Here is a 14,761-nt window from a genome sequence, read left to right as displayed (position 1 = left end):
CGGCTTGCAGCTGTGGTGTCACTGAACTCACCGGCATCGTGCAGCCGCCTGGGGGGTGGTCCCTCTGCATGAGGAGACTGGGGGAGGGGGCACCACCCAGAGCCACAGGGACAGAGAGGAGGGTCCGGGGCCTGGGGAACTGCTGCACCTGTGGGGTCGGGGAGAGCACTGCCCTGGGAGTCCACAGCCACTTGCCAGGTGCCCTGGAGTTGCCCAGTCCTCCCTAACCTTGACCTCACCATAACCAGACCAGCCCCAAATCAAGACGGCTCCACTGCCCTCCCTCCCCTCCTTGCTGTTGTTCAGTCACTAAGTCGTGTCCGACTCTTTTGCGGCCCCACGGACGGTAGCCCTCCAGGCTCCTCTGTCCATGGGATTCTCCAGGCAAGAATACTGGAGTAGGTTGCCATTTCCTTCTCCAGGGGATCTTCCTGACCCAGGGATCAAACCCGAGTCTCCTTCTGGCAGGTGGATTCATGACCACTGAGCCACCTGGCTGGCTCCTCTCCCCCGCTGCTTGGCTGAAAAAAAAAAACCCTCTTTCTCTGCTCACAACACTTCTGACAACAGAAATCAGTGTTTTCCATGCCACGCAACCCTGCAGTTCTCTGTGAATACCAGCTGGGGGCCCTACATCTTGTTTTAATTCTGACCCTAACTCCCCATAGTTACAGACGCAACCCCCCACCGCAGGTTAAGGGCTCAGTCCCCTTAAGACCGCACCCCTACTTCAGACACCATTCACAAGTAATGGGTCCCCAGCGTACCCACACTTCTGTCCAACTTGTCTACCCATCTGCAGTTCCCACGACCCCCTCCAGGGATTTGGCAGTTTGCCAGAAGGATTCCCAGGTGGCTCAGCGGTGAGGCATCCACCTGCCAGTACAGGAGGCGCAGGAGATACGGGTTTGATCCCTGGGTCGGGGAGATCCCCTGGAGGAGAAATGGGAGCACTCCAGTATTATCACAGAGAAGCCTGGTGGGCTATAGTCCATGTGATCTCAAAGAGTCGGACACAACTGAAGCGACTAAGTATACACACACACACACACACACACACACACGCACACATATACACGCACACCAGAGTTGAAGATCACATGTGTCCTTACTATATCACATATCGCACTTGCTTCTTCTCTTTTTTAAAAAAATTCGGTTTTATTTGTTTTGTCTGTGCTGGGTCTTTGTTGCTGCACAGGCTTTTCTGTAGTTGCGAGGCTTGGGGGCTGCTCTCTAGATGTGGTGTGTGGGCTTCTCATTGTGGTGGCTTCTCTTGTTGCGGAGCACAGGCTCTAGGACACCAGTAGTGGGGCATGGGCTTAGTTGCCCCAAGGCGTGTGGGATCTTCCCACATCAAGGACTGAACCCATGTCTCCTGCATTGGCAGGTGGATTCTTCACCAGTGAACCATCAGGGAAGCCCCCTTTCTTCCCTTCATTTTTGTTCCCACTCACTGACCTGTTGGCTCACTTCTCAGTAATGCGTTTTGAGCCCCCGACCTTGTGTCGGGCACTCAGACCAGCTCTGGTCTCAAGGTGCTTCAGCACGTGTCTGCGGTGGTACGCGGTGGTATACTGTAGTACGTGCTGGAGTGTAGTAGCATGCAGGGGTGGGGGGCCTTAGAAAGGGAGGATGACTCAGAGCCAGGCTTGGGGAGTCAGGGGTGGCTTCCTGGAGGAGGTGTTCTTTGATCCACCCTGGGGCTGGGGAGACTTGAGTCACGTGGGCTTGGTGGGCTGGTGGGTTGGGGTGGGGCTGAGCGAGGCCGGGTACTGCAGAGGGCTCTCAGCAACTGAATTTCCCCCCTTCCTCCCCAGGCAGGTGTGAGCTGGATGGGGGAGCAGGGAGAGGATAGCTGGTGAAGGCTGGCTCCATCTGCAGTGGGTGGGTTCTGCCCTCACCACATGGGCACAGCCGCTGCCAGTCTTTAGCCTGTTGTGTGTGCTGGATGTTTCCAGAATGTTGCGCCTGTCCCCAAGGCCAGTACCTGGGCCCACCACCATGGCCAAACCCAAGGAGGAGTGTTGGGGTTGAAGTGGTTGAGACCTTGCCCCCGCTCAGGCCAGGGCTCCCTCTGAGCTGTCCCTTTGGCTCCCCAGGGGAGAAGCTGCCCCCTGTGAGTATTGGGAGACCCTCTGGGTGGGTGGGGACGTTGTCTGGATGCCTGAAGCATCCCACAGACCCAGGACTTGCAGATCTTGCTCCTGGTTCTCGCCCCTGCCATTTCAGCTTCCAACTCTGGGCGAAGTGGGCCAGTGATGGGGCTGGGGGTGCAAAGAGAAAAAAACAAAAGGAATGAGGGGACCCCAGCCTTCAGGAAGCCTCAACGTCTCTACCACTGAGGAGAGGTTGAAGCAACACAAGGGTTCAAGGACTGTACGTGGGGGCTCCATCCTCCCCTTCCAAGCAGTCAGCAGCTGGGGCTTCTGCGAACCAGGTCTCTGTCCAGGCTGGTGGCAGGACAGGCCCAGTAAGTCAGATGAACCCGAGCGGAGTTGGATTCACATGGACTCGAAAAACCCAAGAACCCATCACTCAAGTACCAAGGCTGGGGGGTGGCTGGTGATGCTCGGGAACCAGTGGCAATGGGGGGAGAGAGAGAAATGGTTTGACAGCTGCTGAGATTTCGAGGGTTTAATTAGACAACGAGCCAAGTGTGATCTTCACAGTGGGATCTGGCTGCCAAAGCCGCCAACGCAGACCTGGGCCGCGTCAACAGAGAAACAGTCTTGGCGGCGCCCCAGGGAGCGTCCCGGACGGGGACTCTGTCCTGCCCGGGTCCCGGCGTTTCTGACGGCAGGGAAGGCAGCCCAGGTCTGGGCTGGCACTTGTCTGGATGCAGATGAAGCCTGGCGTGACCCGAGGAGCCAGGCCAGGATGGCGGGCGGCCTGAGGGGCAGAGGGCAGCTGGCAGGGCCTTGGGACAGGCTGGAGACACCCTTGGGCAAGGCACGAGTGAAGTGGACAGCCGGCCCAGCTTTGTCTTCCAGGCTTTGGGGCCCCATGATAGCACCATCAAGCACATACTAGGCATTCAAAACTACTGGGTGAGAGAATAAATGCAAAGGAGGAGCTAAGGGACTTCCCTGATGGCCCAGTGGTTAAGAATCCACCTTGCAATTCAGGGAACATGGGTTTGATCCCTGGTTGGGGAACTAAGGTCCCACATGCCATGGAGCAGCTAAGCCCGCACATGTCAACTACTGAGCCCACGCATCACAAGGAAAGATCCTGCTTGCCACAACTGAGACCTGATGCCGTCAAATTAATTAATTAATTTTTAAAAATACTAAAAAAGAGCAGAAAGGAGAAGCTGGGGTGTGTGAATGACCGAAATGGCAGGACCACACCAAACAGTCTGAAAGAAAAGAACAAGGAACCGCTTCCCAAGCTCAGATTCCATCTACACTGCTGTTGGCAAAGCTGTCAGCTTCCAGCGGCATCTCATCTATGTCACTGACGAGTGAGCAGCGTACTGGGCCCCTCCCTGGAGGAAAGGGCATACCTGTATGACCGGAAGCATCTTGCCAAGAGCCCAGCATGAGCCTGGAAGCTTCCTGAAGCCGCTCATTGACTCCCAGATACACAGGGAGCAGCTACTGTGTGCCCTGCCCTAGACAGTGAACCAACGCGCAGATAAATGTGTTTGTAACGTCAGGTTATGATAAATGTGGGATGAAAAACAAAGGGTGGGCTAGGGAGGGATGGGAGGGCTGCTCTAGGCTGGTAAGGTGACAGCTGAGAGGACGCTTTAGTGGGGAGAGGGAGGGAAGGAAGGCTATTGTGATCCAGGAGAAGAGTGTCTGAGGAGACAGAAGAGCAGGTGCAAAGGCCCTGGGGTGAGTGTGTGCCTGGCGCGTTAGGGAAGCAACAGGGAGGCTGGAGAGGGACTTCCCTGGTGGTCCAGTGATTAGGACTCTGCCCTCCAATTCAGGGGACACGGGTTCAGTCCCTGATCGGGGAACTAAGATCTCACATGGCGAAAAAAAGAGAAAGCTGGGGAGACTGGGGCGAGCAAGCAGAGAGCGGTGAAAGGAGGGAGATCAGGTCAGAGGTTCTGGTCACACAGGGCTTTGTGGGACTTTGGCTGCTGCTGAGTGAGATGGGAGACTATGGGCATTTTTTAAAGGGCAGAGTGACGTATTTCAGGAGGATCCCCTCTGGCTGCTGTGTGGCCAGAGTGGTTGGTACGCCTGGGAGGTGGGAGGTGGTGATGACCAGGCCCTGGGGCCCCGCACGTCCCACAGCCTCCATCCCGCGTTCAGCCTTGACGTTGCCCTTCCAGCGGAAGCCCTGGGCCTGGACCACATGGTCCCCGTCCCCTACAGGAAGATCGCCTGCGACCCGGAGGCCGTGGAGATCGTGGGCATCCCAGACAAGATCCCCTTCAAGCGCCCCTGCACCTACGGAGTCCCCAAGCTGAAGCGGATCCTGGAGGAGCGGCACAGCATCCACTTTGTCATTAAGAGGTAGGGGTCGGGGAGCAGGGGAGCCTGGGCTCGGGGTACCGGGGTGGCAGACCTGGGCAGGGGGGAACAACAGGCATGAAGCGGGGCCCTCGGGTGGTGACAAGGGGGTGGGGTGATTGAAGGGATTCCCTGACAGTTGTGTGGCCTCCTCCTCCTGGCCTCTTCTGAGAATGAAGTGGAAAAATGGAGCCACAGTGCTTGGCCCAAGTGGGCACTTGCTAAGTTTTTAGAGGTGTTTTCCTGCCCCTAAAGAAGACCCGAGGGTTTCATGGTGGTGCAGTGGTGAAGAATCCAACTGCCGATGCAGGAGACGCAGGTTCCATCCCTGGGTCAGGAAGATATCCTGGAGGAGAAAATGGCAACCCACTCCAGTATTCTTGCCTGGGAAATCCCATGGACAGAGGAGCCTGGCGGGCTACAGTCTGTGGGGTCACAGAAGAGATGGACCCGACTGTGTCTCTAAACAGCAGCAATGAAGACAAGCTGAGGCCTTTGCCCTTAACTGCCTTCAGAGGGGAGCCCCCCCTGAGCTCGGGTGGGATGGACCAGCCTCGCCTTCTGCGCCTCCCATTGGGTGGCCCTGCCTGCTGGTACTTTGTCTGCCTTTCCTGCTCTTCCACGGGATCAGTTTCCCTGGTTTAGATGGGTGGGAGAGGGCAGGCACGATGGACTCCAGAACGGCAGCCCCTGCCTCCTAGACCTAGACCTACCCCTCACCCCTCCACCCCCGATCCCTGCCTTGTCTCCCAAATCCCGCAGAGGACCCCGCCCTCACACCCGGCTCAACTCACTGCCGAGCCAGCGTCTCCAGGCAAGGCCAGCCTTCCTGGGATGCTTCCTCCTAAATAGTTAGAGATGATAGGGAGGGGGCCAGAGGCCATTCTGTCCAGCCCCTTGCCTCCAGCGGCACTGATTGCATTGGCCCCCTCCCAGGCGTCTGTTCCGGGAGCTCTCTGGGGGCGCGCTCCCACCATGCGTGTGGACTCATGTGCCTGCTTGCACGTTTGACGCGCTAGACTGTAAGCTGGGGCTATGGCTCATTGCCGAATCCCCAGCACCCACAGCAGTCCCTGGTATGTGCGAGATGCCAGTACCTATCTGTGGAACAGATGGATGGATGGATGGAAGTGCTTGTTCAAATTTGGACTCGTGCCATCTGATTTCTTAGAGCGTAGGAAATAAAGAGTCATGGGAGAAAGGAAAAATGGTGGTGGAGGGGGGCTGAATACCTGTTGAAGGTGGTCAGGGGGCCTCTGAAGGTCCCATAGGTTAAGCCAGACCTGGAGGCTGAGAATGGCCACCCGCACCCAGCTGGGCAGTATCTGGGCATAAGAATTGACCTCAGTGAGCAGCCCAGACACCCGGGGTTCCAGAGGGTGGGGATTGTCTTTGAGAGCATGGAATTGTTCTGGAACTTTGGGAAAGACCTCTGTAGGGTTGCTGGATGCCAGCCTGGCTGCTGGGGGAGACTAGTGTGAGTTGGTGGCTGTGGCCTCAGGCTTGGTTGGCATGACACGCGGAGGGAGAGAAGTGGTTGGATTGGGGATCAAATCTGAGCGGTGATGCCGATGGCGTGTGCTGGTGGGTGGACCATGGAAATGAGATGGGGGGCAGGAAAGAAGGATCACCCCCACATGGCTGCTTGAGTTCATCTTGGAGATGCTCAGGAGATGAAATTTTCAGAAGCCCCACTGAGAGGTCAGAAGCTCAGGTCTGAGTTGGAGACAAAAATCTGAGAGTTGCAGACTTCCCTGATGGTCCAGTGGTTAAGACTTCACGCTCCCAGTGCAGGGGGCTTGGGTTCAATCCCTGGTGAGGGAACTAAGATCCCTCATACCGCGCAGCATGGCCAAAAAAAAAAACTATAAGAAATCTCGAGAGTTGGCAGTGTGGTCCAGGAAGGGATCACAGGGCAGAGGAGAGAAATAGAAGTGAGACGAGAAGAGGGCCCACATTGGACCCTGGGATCCCCATGTTAGAGGCTGGGGTTGGGAAGAGGAGGGGTCACCAGCAGAGGAGGCTGAGCATGGCCCAGAGCTGGGCAGGCATCTCGCTGCCACTGGGGGTGGTGACTCTGAAAGCCAGCTCTAACGGTGGGGGACCCCCTCTCAGAACCCTTCACCATGTGACCGCTCCCAAGGTGCCACGCTGTCGTCTGTCAGCCACCTCCATGCACACCTCAGTTTCTCTCCACCTTCGTTCCTGGTTCTCTGAGCTCCTGCCACCTCACCTGTCTCCATCCTTTGCTGAAACCCTTCCCTCTGCCTGGTGCTGCTCCCCACCCTCCTTCCCACCTGTCTTGTCTTTCAAGGCTCCCTTTCCTGCCTGGAAGCCGTCCCCTGTCCTCACTCAGAAAGAACTTACCCCTCCGGCAGCAGGTGGCTTCTTCCCCCCATCAGCGCCCCCACCACCTGCCATCACACGGTGGCAGGGGGACCACCTCTGAGCTGCCTCTTGTGCCCTTTGAACCCCTTCCCTGGGGCGGGGATCCCACTTGATAAATCACTCTGGAGGTGAATTGAAATCAAGCACCCTTCTTTCAGGAAGTGCCTACTGTTGTCTAGCTTAAATCTCTCTTGCTGCTGCCTGGGTCCTTTGCCTTCAGTTGACTCCTGGTAGCGAGGGAGGAAATGGCAACCCACTCCAGTGTTCTTGCCTGGAGAATCCCAGGGACAGGGGAGCCTGGTGGGCTGCCGTCTATGGGATTGCACAGAGTTGGACACGACTGAAGCAACATAGCAGCAGCAGCAGCAGCAGCAGCGAGGGAGGTGGGGCAGAAAGCAGCAAGGTCATCCCTGTGACCCCTTACATGCCTGACCGTGGTATTTGCGTCCTCGCTGTGACACAAATAACTCACCTTCATCTCCCTCTATCCAAACTGTAGTTCGTTTAATCCTTCACTAGTATTTGCCAGGCGCCTCCTGAAGGCCGAGCCCTTCACTGAGCTCTACTGAGGACCTCATGAAACAACAGGCACAGTCCTCACCTGCCCCCAGGAGTGATGGTCACTCCTGTGATGAGTCCTGGGAGAATCAAAACAACATGTTTCCAGGTACAGACTTGGTGGCATCAGAGCAGCAAGCCTGTGGGACTTCCTGGAGGAGGAGGCTTGGAATCAGGCAGACCGGGTTTGAAATCACATGCTGTGTGATAACCTTGAATAGCACTTCTCCTCTAAGCCTCAGTGTCTTCATTTGTAAAAACAGAGATAATGGTGCCCGCACCCCCCACTGACATAGTCCAGTGGCTAAGACTGCGCTCCCAACACAGGGGGCCCGGGTTTGATCCTTGGTCAGGGAACTAGATCCCACATGCCACAAGTAAGAATTTGCTTGTACAACTAAAGATCCCACATGCTGCTAATAAGTCCCGGCCCAGCCAAATAAATATTTTTTTTAAAAAGTGATGCCCCACCTTTCAGGTTCTTCTCATCCTAAAATGAGGAGATGGACCTAACGTACCTGGCCTGTAGTAGCTGCTCAGCAAACACAAGGCCTTTCCCTTGACCTCATCTCCCTCCATATAAAAGAGTACTTGAGCGTATCAGTGCCGACAGCCTAAGTTTGAATGGCCCTACCGTTTCCCAGCTGTGTGTCCTTGGGCAAGTTCCTGAACTGCTCCATGCCTCACTTGCCTCATCTGTAAAATGGGGCCGATGATTGTTCAAGCCTCATAACACTGACTGGAGACTAAATGGATGTGAGTAAGGGGCTTAGGGGCTTCCCACGTCAGACCTTCTCCCTGTCATCTGCCCGCTGCCTCCAGTTCTACCAGGAACTGCAGGCCGAGGTCTCAAGCCCCCTCCCCTGTGCTCCCTGATAAGTAAATGTGACCATAGATCATAAAATCGCCATTAATGCTGGCGGCCTCCCATTGCCGGGTGGGGCTGAGGAAGTGGTTCGGAGAAGAAGGCAGGTGTCCCCAGAATTCCTCCCTGCAGCTGCTGCTCAGCCTCGGGGGCCCCGACAAGCATGAGCCTCCAGAGGCATCGGAGGAGCCGAGGCCTCTCAGAATAAGAGAAGGCATCTTGCTTGGGGGCTCACTGCCCCAGCCATCCAGGCTCTGCCCTGTGTCACCAACCTTTTTGTCTCTGTTTGAATTTCCCTCTGGGTCCACCTTGGGCACTGTTGGGTCCCATGGTATTTCGACTCATACATCTGTTCCTTTTTGGGGCTTCCCTGGTGGCTCAGAGGGTAAAGAATCCACCTGCAATGCAGGAGACCCGGGTTCGACCCCTGGGTCGGGAAGATTCCCCTGTAGAGGGGCATGGCAACCCACTCCAGTGTTCTTTTTTTTTTTGATAGTGAAAATATATTTTATTTTCTAATACAGTAGCTGCCAGCAATATACTGGTTCCAGAGAGAGAAAAGAAAATACAAGCATTCTACAATAAGCTTTCATTTTCCTTTTCAAGTAATTTAAAAAAATGCTTCAATTCTGTTCAAGTTTATGATTTGGGGGAGTTGAAATTTTTTTCCATAATAAAAGTATAATTTTGAAAGCCCCAACCTTGGTAGTTTGTAAAGGATGGGATAAAAATGATGATACAGTATAATAATGAATGTTTCCCTCTCTCTGAATCAAATACTGATTATAACCAGTGTAAGAAATTGGTTAATCAATAAATTTGATGAAATGTGTATCAAAATGTTCATGAAAAAATACATTTCTATTTCTTCTCATTTTTACCATGTAGATATTTTCTAAATGGATTATTTTAAATGCACAGAAATAAAAGCTATCTACACGCAGCTCTGAAGAGATTCAAAACAATAGAAGTAAATGTGCCTAAATTCTAAAGTCAAACAAATGAGTGTAAGAATAAATGTCAGAAACCTCTTCATTGTATACAGATTGCTCAAGGGTTTAAAGATAGTTGTATAAGCCAAAGTTACCAAGAAATAAAATCTTGTATGAATTTTATCACAAAAGTCAACAATCTTGGTAAAAGGAAATAACAGAACTATACAGAAAATCCACATCTATATTTTTTTTAAAAGGGAGAAGTTATATCAACTGAAATAGTAGACAGCCTTCCAAATGTTGAACACAAAAATTTCTCAGAATCCCTTGGAAACTATAAGATCTTCCATTCAGACTCTTATCTTGTTTAAGTTTTCATGGTAGTTCATGTAGTGTATGGGTTGTATTAGAAATAATCTGATATTATTTCTACAACTACTGAATCATTCCCCCCTTCATTTAAACCCCTTTTGTTTCACTCCAGTGTTCTTGCCTGGAGAATCCCATGGACGGAGGAGCCTGGCGGGCTATACAGTCCGTGGGGCTGCAAAGAGTCAGATACGACTGAGCCCCTAACATACACACACGTCCCTTCATTTGTCCCATGTCGCCTCTGCAGCCTGAGTTTAGTACCCAAAGCCCTGGCCCCTTGTCCAGCCACTCCATGGCACACAGGCTGTACTGCAGCCGCCCCCTGCCCCCCGACCAGCTGCGTGAAGCTCCTCAGCCTGCTGGGGGCCACTCTGGTAGGGGCTGGGAGCAAAGCAGACAGAACAGCAGCCCGGGAGGCAGGCAGCTAGCCTTGCCGACCTTTACTCCATCCTGTTTCCTGGAATAAGAATTCCAGGTGTCTTATCAGAATGACTCAGGTGTCCCTGCGTGGCCCCTGGGCCATCAGCCATCCCCGCTGCAGTCCGCTCTCTGTGTGCTGATGGAGTGATCTAAGGGTGCCGTGCCCTCCTGGAGGCTCCCTTTGCCCATGGGGTAGAGACCACCTGCCTGGGCACAGCGCTGCAGGCTGGTCACCTTCCACAGAACACCTCCAGCTGGCCACGTGGAACTGCCAGCCCTCCCCCATGTCTCTACCTGGCCCACCTCTCTGGCCTCTCACCTGAGCTCCTCATCCTCAACTCCAGGAAGTCTTTTCCGACCCCCTCCCTGCTTGGGTCCTGTAGGCTTCTGAGACACCCCTGAAAGGTCCCATGTGTCACCCTACGAGGCTACAATCTGGGACAAGCCCAGCCTGTGCTGGGGGATCGGGATCTCCCGTCGCTGAGACGTGGGTGTTGGTGGGTAAAGGGTGTGGAGCCCTGGGGGAAAGAGGTGTGAGTTATCCAGCAACTGTGGCCAAGGAGAACTGGGGTCTGTAGGAAGCCCCCCCATGCCCCCGGGTGTTGCGATGAATAGGTTGGACCCTCTGGGACCCCCAGGGCCTGGCCAATCGATGCCTCCCCTGACTGTGGAGAAATGGTTTGGGGTGTTTGGCTGTTGGCGGTTATCTGGCTCCTCTGGACCGTGCCCTCTCCTGGCCCCATACGCAGCCAACCTGGTGCCCAGGTCTGCAGCTGCAGCCTGCATGTGGGACTAGAGTGACCGTCACAGAGGGGGCCTGAGCCCGGCTCCCCTCTCATGCCCGTCTCTCCTCTCTCCCCAGGATGTTCGACGAGCGAATTTTCACAGGTATGTGTGGGGACTGTCCAGTTTGTTCTAAAGCCACCAAGCTGATGCCCCTGAGTGCCTGAGCTGCCATCACACCAGACCTTGGTGTGGGAAGGAAGCCTGGGGGTGGCTTCTGCATTCTGGGGCAGACATGGGGGCCCCCAGCTCCCAGGTGCAAACAGACCATCAGGACACCCAGCCCCAGATATTGTCAAATGCGAACATGTGAGAGGTACTCTCCTCAGCTGTTAGCATTTTTAACTTTTAGTTTTCAATAGTCTCTTAAGTGGGTTCTGTTCTTTTCCCTGAAGTCCAGCTAGTGAACTCCGGGGTCTGGATGCAAACCCAAGTGCCCAGGCCTTGAGCAGTGGGCGGGCCGCCTCTCACGAAAAAGAGGTGGGCTCTGCTGGGTACTGCAAAGGGAGCTCGCATCTTGGGGTGCAATATATCTGGGTCCCTACCTCCCCCCAGCTTTGTGACCTTGGGCAAGGTCAGATGGGCCTCAGTTTCCACATCCGTGAAATGGTAAGAGCTCCATCCTCTGGGTTGGTGCTCTGGGTTCCTGGGATAACTAAATGTAGAGGGTGGTCCTGGGGTACAGCCTTGGGAAGACTCAGCCCCTTTGCCAAGGGCTCCCTGAGCCCCAGTAGCACATGTGCGGTCAGGGTGGTCATTTCCAGCTTCTCCTTCCTGCCCAGTCCTCTGAGATCCTTGCCATCCTTACTCCTCGTCCCAGGAGGGGTCTCTCTCCCTGGACCCCTTCCCAGCTTGGCTGGATACGGAGACCACAGGGAGGGGCGGAGGCCAGGCCACACATGAGGGGTGCCCCCCAGCAACTGCCCCCAGGCGCCCCCCCCCCAGGCCGAGAAGGCTGGCGAGCCTCCTGCCTGACCACCCTGCCCCTCCCTGGCTCTCCCCACCAGGGAACAAGTTTACCAAAGACCCCACGAAGCTGGAGCCGGCCAGCCCGCCAGAGGACGCCTCTACGGAGGTGGCCCGTGCTGCCGTCCTGGATCTGGCTGGGACCACCCGGTAAGGCCGTCCGCCGTCCCCACCCCACCTCTGCGGGGAGGAGCAGGGACAGGCCGGCTCCCTCCACCTGGACACCCCACACAGGGCCGTTCCACATAGACACCGTGTGCCCCGCCCCACTGCGGGCCCGGGAGACTCTTAAAAGGACCCAGAAGGAGCAGAGACTCTGCCGATTTTCTTTCACCCAGAGGACTCTTGTCAACCCTTGGGATCTAAGAAACCTTCCCTGCCACCCAGACTAGACCGGTGTCTGCCCTGCGTGGCCACAAGGCCCTGCACTCTGCTCCTGGCCTGGTCACCCTTCACCAATGTCCGCACGGAGGCCCTGGGCTCCTGGGCGCCAGGGATGGGCCATCTGTCCCGGAGTCCCCTTGTCTGGTCTGGTTCTGCCCTGACGGTGCTCTGTGAATGAACTGAATCATCCAACCCAGGGCCCTCCTCAGCTTCACTTCCCGCCCCCGCCAGAGCCCCCAACCCCCTCCAGGCTGGTGGTCCCTACAGCTCAGTCCCCCCCAGCAAGCCCTGATCACACCCCCACCCCGTGCTAAGCTGTGGGGCTCCCAGACTGGCCATACCCAGGCCCCAGGAGCTGCCAGCAGGTGGGCAAGGTGGGCGCCTGGTAGGTCACCCCAGGAGAGGGAGCAGGGCCTTGGCCGGGGCAGCCAGGAGACTGTTGTCCTGGGCGACCGGGCCCTGGGAGTCTTCCTGGGGTGGGAGCCGGTGCGATCAGGGGTGTGTTCTGGATTGGCAGCCACTGAGGCCCCCTGACTGCTCAAAGGGCGAGAACAGGGGGTGATGCCATGTCGTTTCTCGACTTCCTTCCCACAGGTCAGACAAGAGCAGTCTCTCCGAAGACTGCGGGCCAGGTGAGGAGCTGGAACCCACTGCATGTGTCCGGAGCGGTGGGTGCCTTGGGCAGGAAGCAGGCTCAGACTATGAGCCCGGTTCAGTTCAGTTCAGTCGCTCAGTCATGTCCGACTCTTTGCGACCCCATGGACTGCAGCACGCCAGGCTTCCCTGTCCATCACCAACTCCCGGAGTTTACTCAAACTCATGTCCGTCAAGTCAGTGATGCCATCCAGCCATCTCATCCTCTGTCGTCCCCTTCTCCTCCCCCCATCAGTCTTTCCCGGAGGACTAAGGAATTTCCTCTGCTCACCACTGTCCCCCCTTCCCAGCTGCAGAGCAGGCTGGGGGCCACGGAGGGGCACGTGGGATGTGGTGGCTTTGTGTAGGATTCTACCACTGCCTCCTCATCCTTGGCAATTCCAGTCTCAGTGGCCAGGTGTATATGCTGCATCTGCCTATAGATCAGACACCAGAGCTGACTTGACTTTCTCTGGCGCTACTAACGAGTCCCAGACAGGGGAGTGTTCAGGAGTGACCTACCTTACCGGGCCAAGTTCGTGCCCCCACATGACCGGATTCCTCATCTCCTCCTCATTTCGCAGGAACCTCTGGGGAGCTGGGTGGGCTGAGACCCATCAAAATCGAGCCAGAGGATCCAGATATCATCCAGGTCACCGTCCCAGGTAAGGGCTGATCCTGCCGCCCACACCTGAACCTTCAGAGATGGAGCAGCTCCCAAAACGGGGGCCCTGGGACCGCTGCAACCAACACGTCCCCTCCTGGGCTGACCCACTCTGTCTCTCTAGCACCTGCCCTGGCCAAGAAGGTGTCTCCAGGCCACTGTTTCTCGGTCTGGTCTGACCGTGAAAGGGTGCAGCATTCTGGGTGCTTTCTGCAGCCATCCCTGCCCTCTGGGCTGGGAGTCAGGTCTCTGCTCCGACCTTCCTTAAGGTCCCCACAGCCATCACGTCTCTGGCCTGGATTCCCTGGGATTTGCGAGGCAGAGTGGGGAGAAGCAAAGGTCATCAGAGGGACTTCCCTGGTGGCCCAGTGGTTACAACTCCACACTGCCAGTGCAGGGGACACAGGTTCAATCCCTGGTCAGGAAACTATGGTCCTATATGCCACACAGCCAAAAAGTAAATAGAATGGAAAGAATTTTTTAAAAAAAAAGAAAATAGAGAAGGTCGTTGAAATAAGATTTGAGTTTGACTCCAGACCTGGATCCCTCTGGGCCTCAGTTTCCACGTCTGTGAAGTGGGGCATATCCTTGGCCTCTGGAGGGTCAGTATGGGGTAAATCCAGGGCTCCGGGCCCCTTGGGCTCCCGCTGACCCCTGGCACAGCTACCCTCCCAGAGTCCAAGGGGAGGTTTCCTGTAGGGTCCTGCTCTAGGGGTGTGCAGGGCTGGGGGTCCCTGGGGACCACGGTAGGGTGGGACAGACAGAAGATGCTCTCACCATGTGGAGTTTTGCCTCCAGACCCTTCCCCAGCCTCTGAGGAAATGACAGACTCGATGCCTGGACATCTGCCCTCAGAAGATTCTGGTTACGGGATGGAGATGCTGACTGGTAAGAGACGGGCTGGGCTCCTCTGGTGGCTCACACAGTAAAGAATCCGCCTGCAGCGTGGGAGACCCAGATTCGATCCCTGGGTGGGGAAGATCCCCTGGAGAAGGGAATGGGAACCCACTCCGGTATTCTTGCCTGGGAAATCCCATGGACATTGGAGCCTGGCAGGCTATGGTCCATGGGGTCACAATGAATCAGACACGACTGAGCAACTAACAGGAACAGAAAAGAGATGGGCTGGAACCCCCCTCCCTGGGATTTTTCTGGGTATTGACTGCCCCCCTTAGAAGAAACTCAGTATATGCCTGACTCCCCCAGCCAGGCTAGGTTCCTTTCTGAAAACTTGAACTAGGCTCTGAGTTATATTCAGCTTGGTTACTCTGTCTTTCCCAGGAGCTCCCATGTGGATAAATTTGTTCATTTATTCAGTAGCTAC

The 14,761-nt window shown here is 55.7% G+C and overlaps 1 protein-coding gene across 10 annotated transcripts in view; it reads left to right on the top strand.

Annotated features, from left to right (window-relative positions):
- The window catches only part of GTF2IRD1 (GTF2I repeat domain containing 1), a 118,132-nt gene that overhangs the window by 55,392 nt on the left and 47,979 nt on the right, over positions 1 to 14,761 (top strand). For 9 of the 10 annotated variants that reach the window (XM_061401867.1, XM_061401866.1, XM_061401861.1 and 6 more), the window contains 6 exons: positions 4,289 to 4,472; positions 10,870 to 10,895; positions 11,798 to 11,906; positions 12,735 to 12,808; positions 13,358 to 13,438; positions 14,236 to 14,325. In XM_061401867.1, coding sequence (XP_061257851.1) covers positions 4,289 to 4,472; positions 10,870 to 10,895; positions 11,798 to 11,906; positions 12,735 to 12,808; positions 13,358 to 13,438; positions 14,236 to 14,325 — 564 coding nt within the window. The remainder of the gene's footprint in view (positions 1 to 4,288; positions 4,473 to 10,869; positions 10,896 to 11,797; positions 11,907 to 12,734; positions 12,809 to 13,357; positions 13,439 to 14,235; positions 14,326 to 14,761) is intronic. The other variant, XM_061401865.1, reaches the window with a different exon arrangement.

This window comes from Bos javanicus, chromosome 25 (assembly GCF_032452875.1).
Source record: "Bos javanicus breed banteng chromosome 25, ARS-OSU_banteng_1.0, whole genome shotgun sequence".
Lineage (NCBI taxonomy): Eukaryota > Metazoa > Chordata > Mammalia > Artiodactyla > Bovidae > Bos > Bos javanicus.
This window is presented reverse-complemented; position numbering and strand designations above follow the sequence as displayed.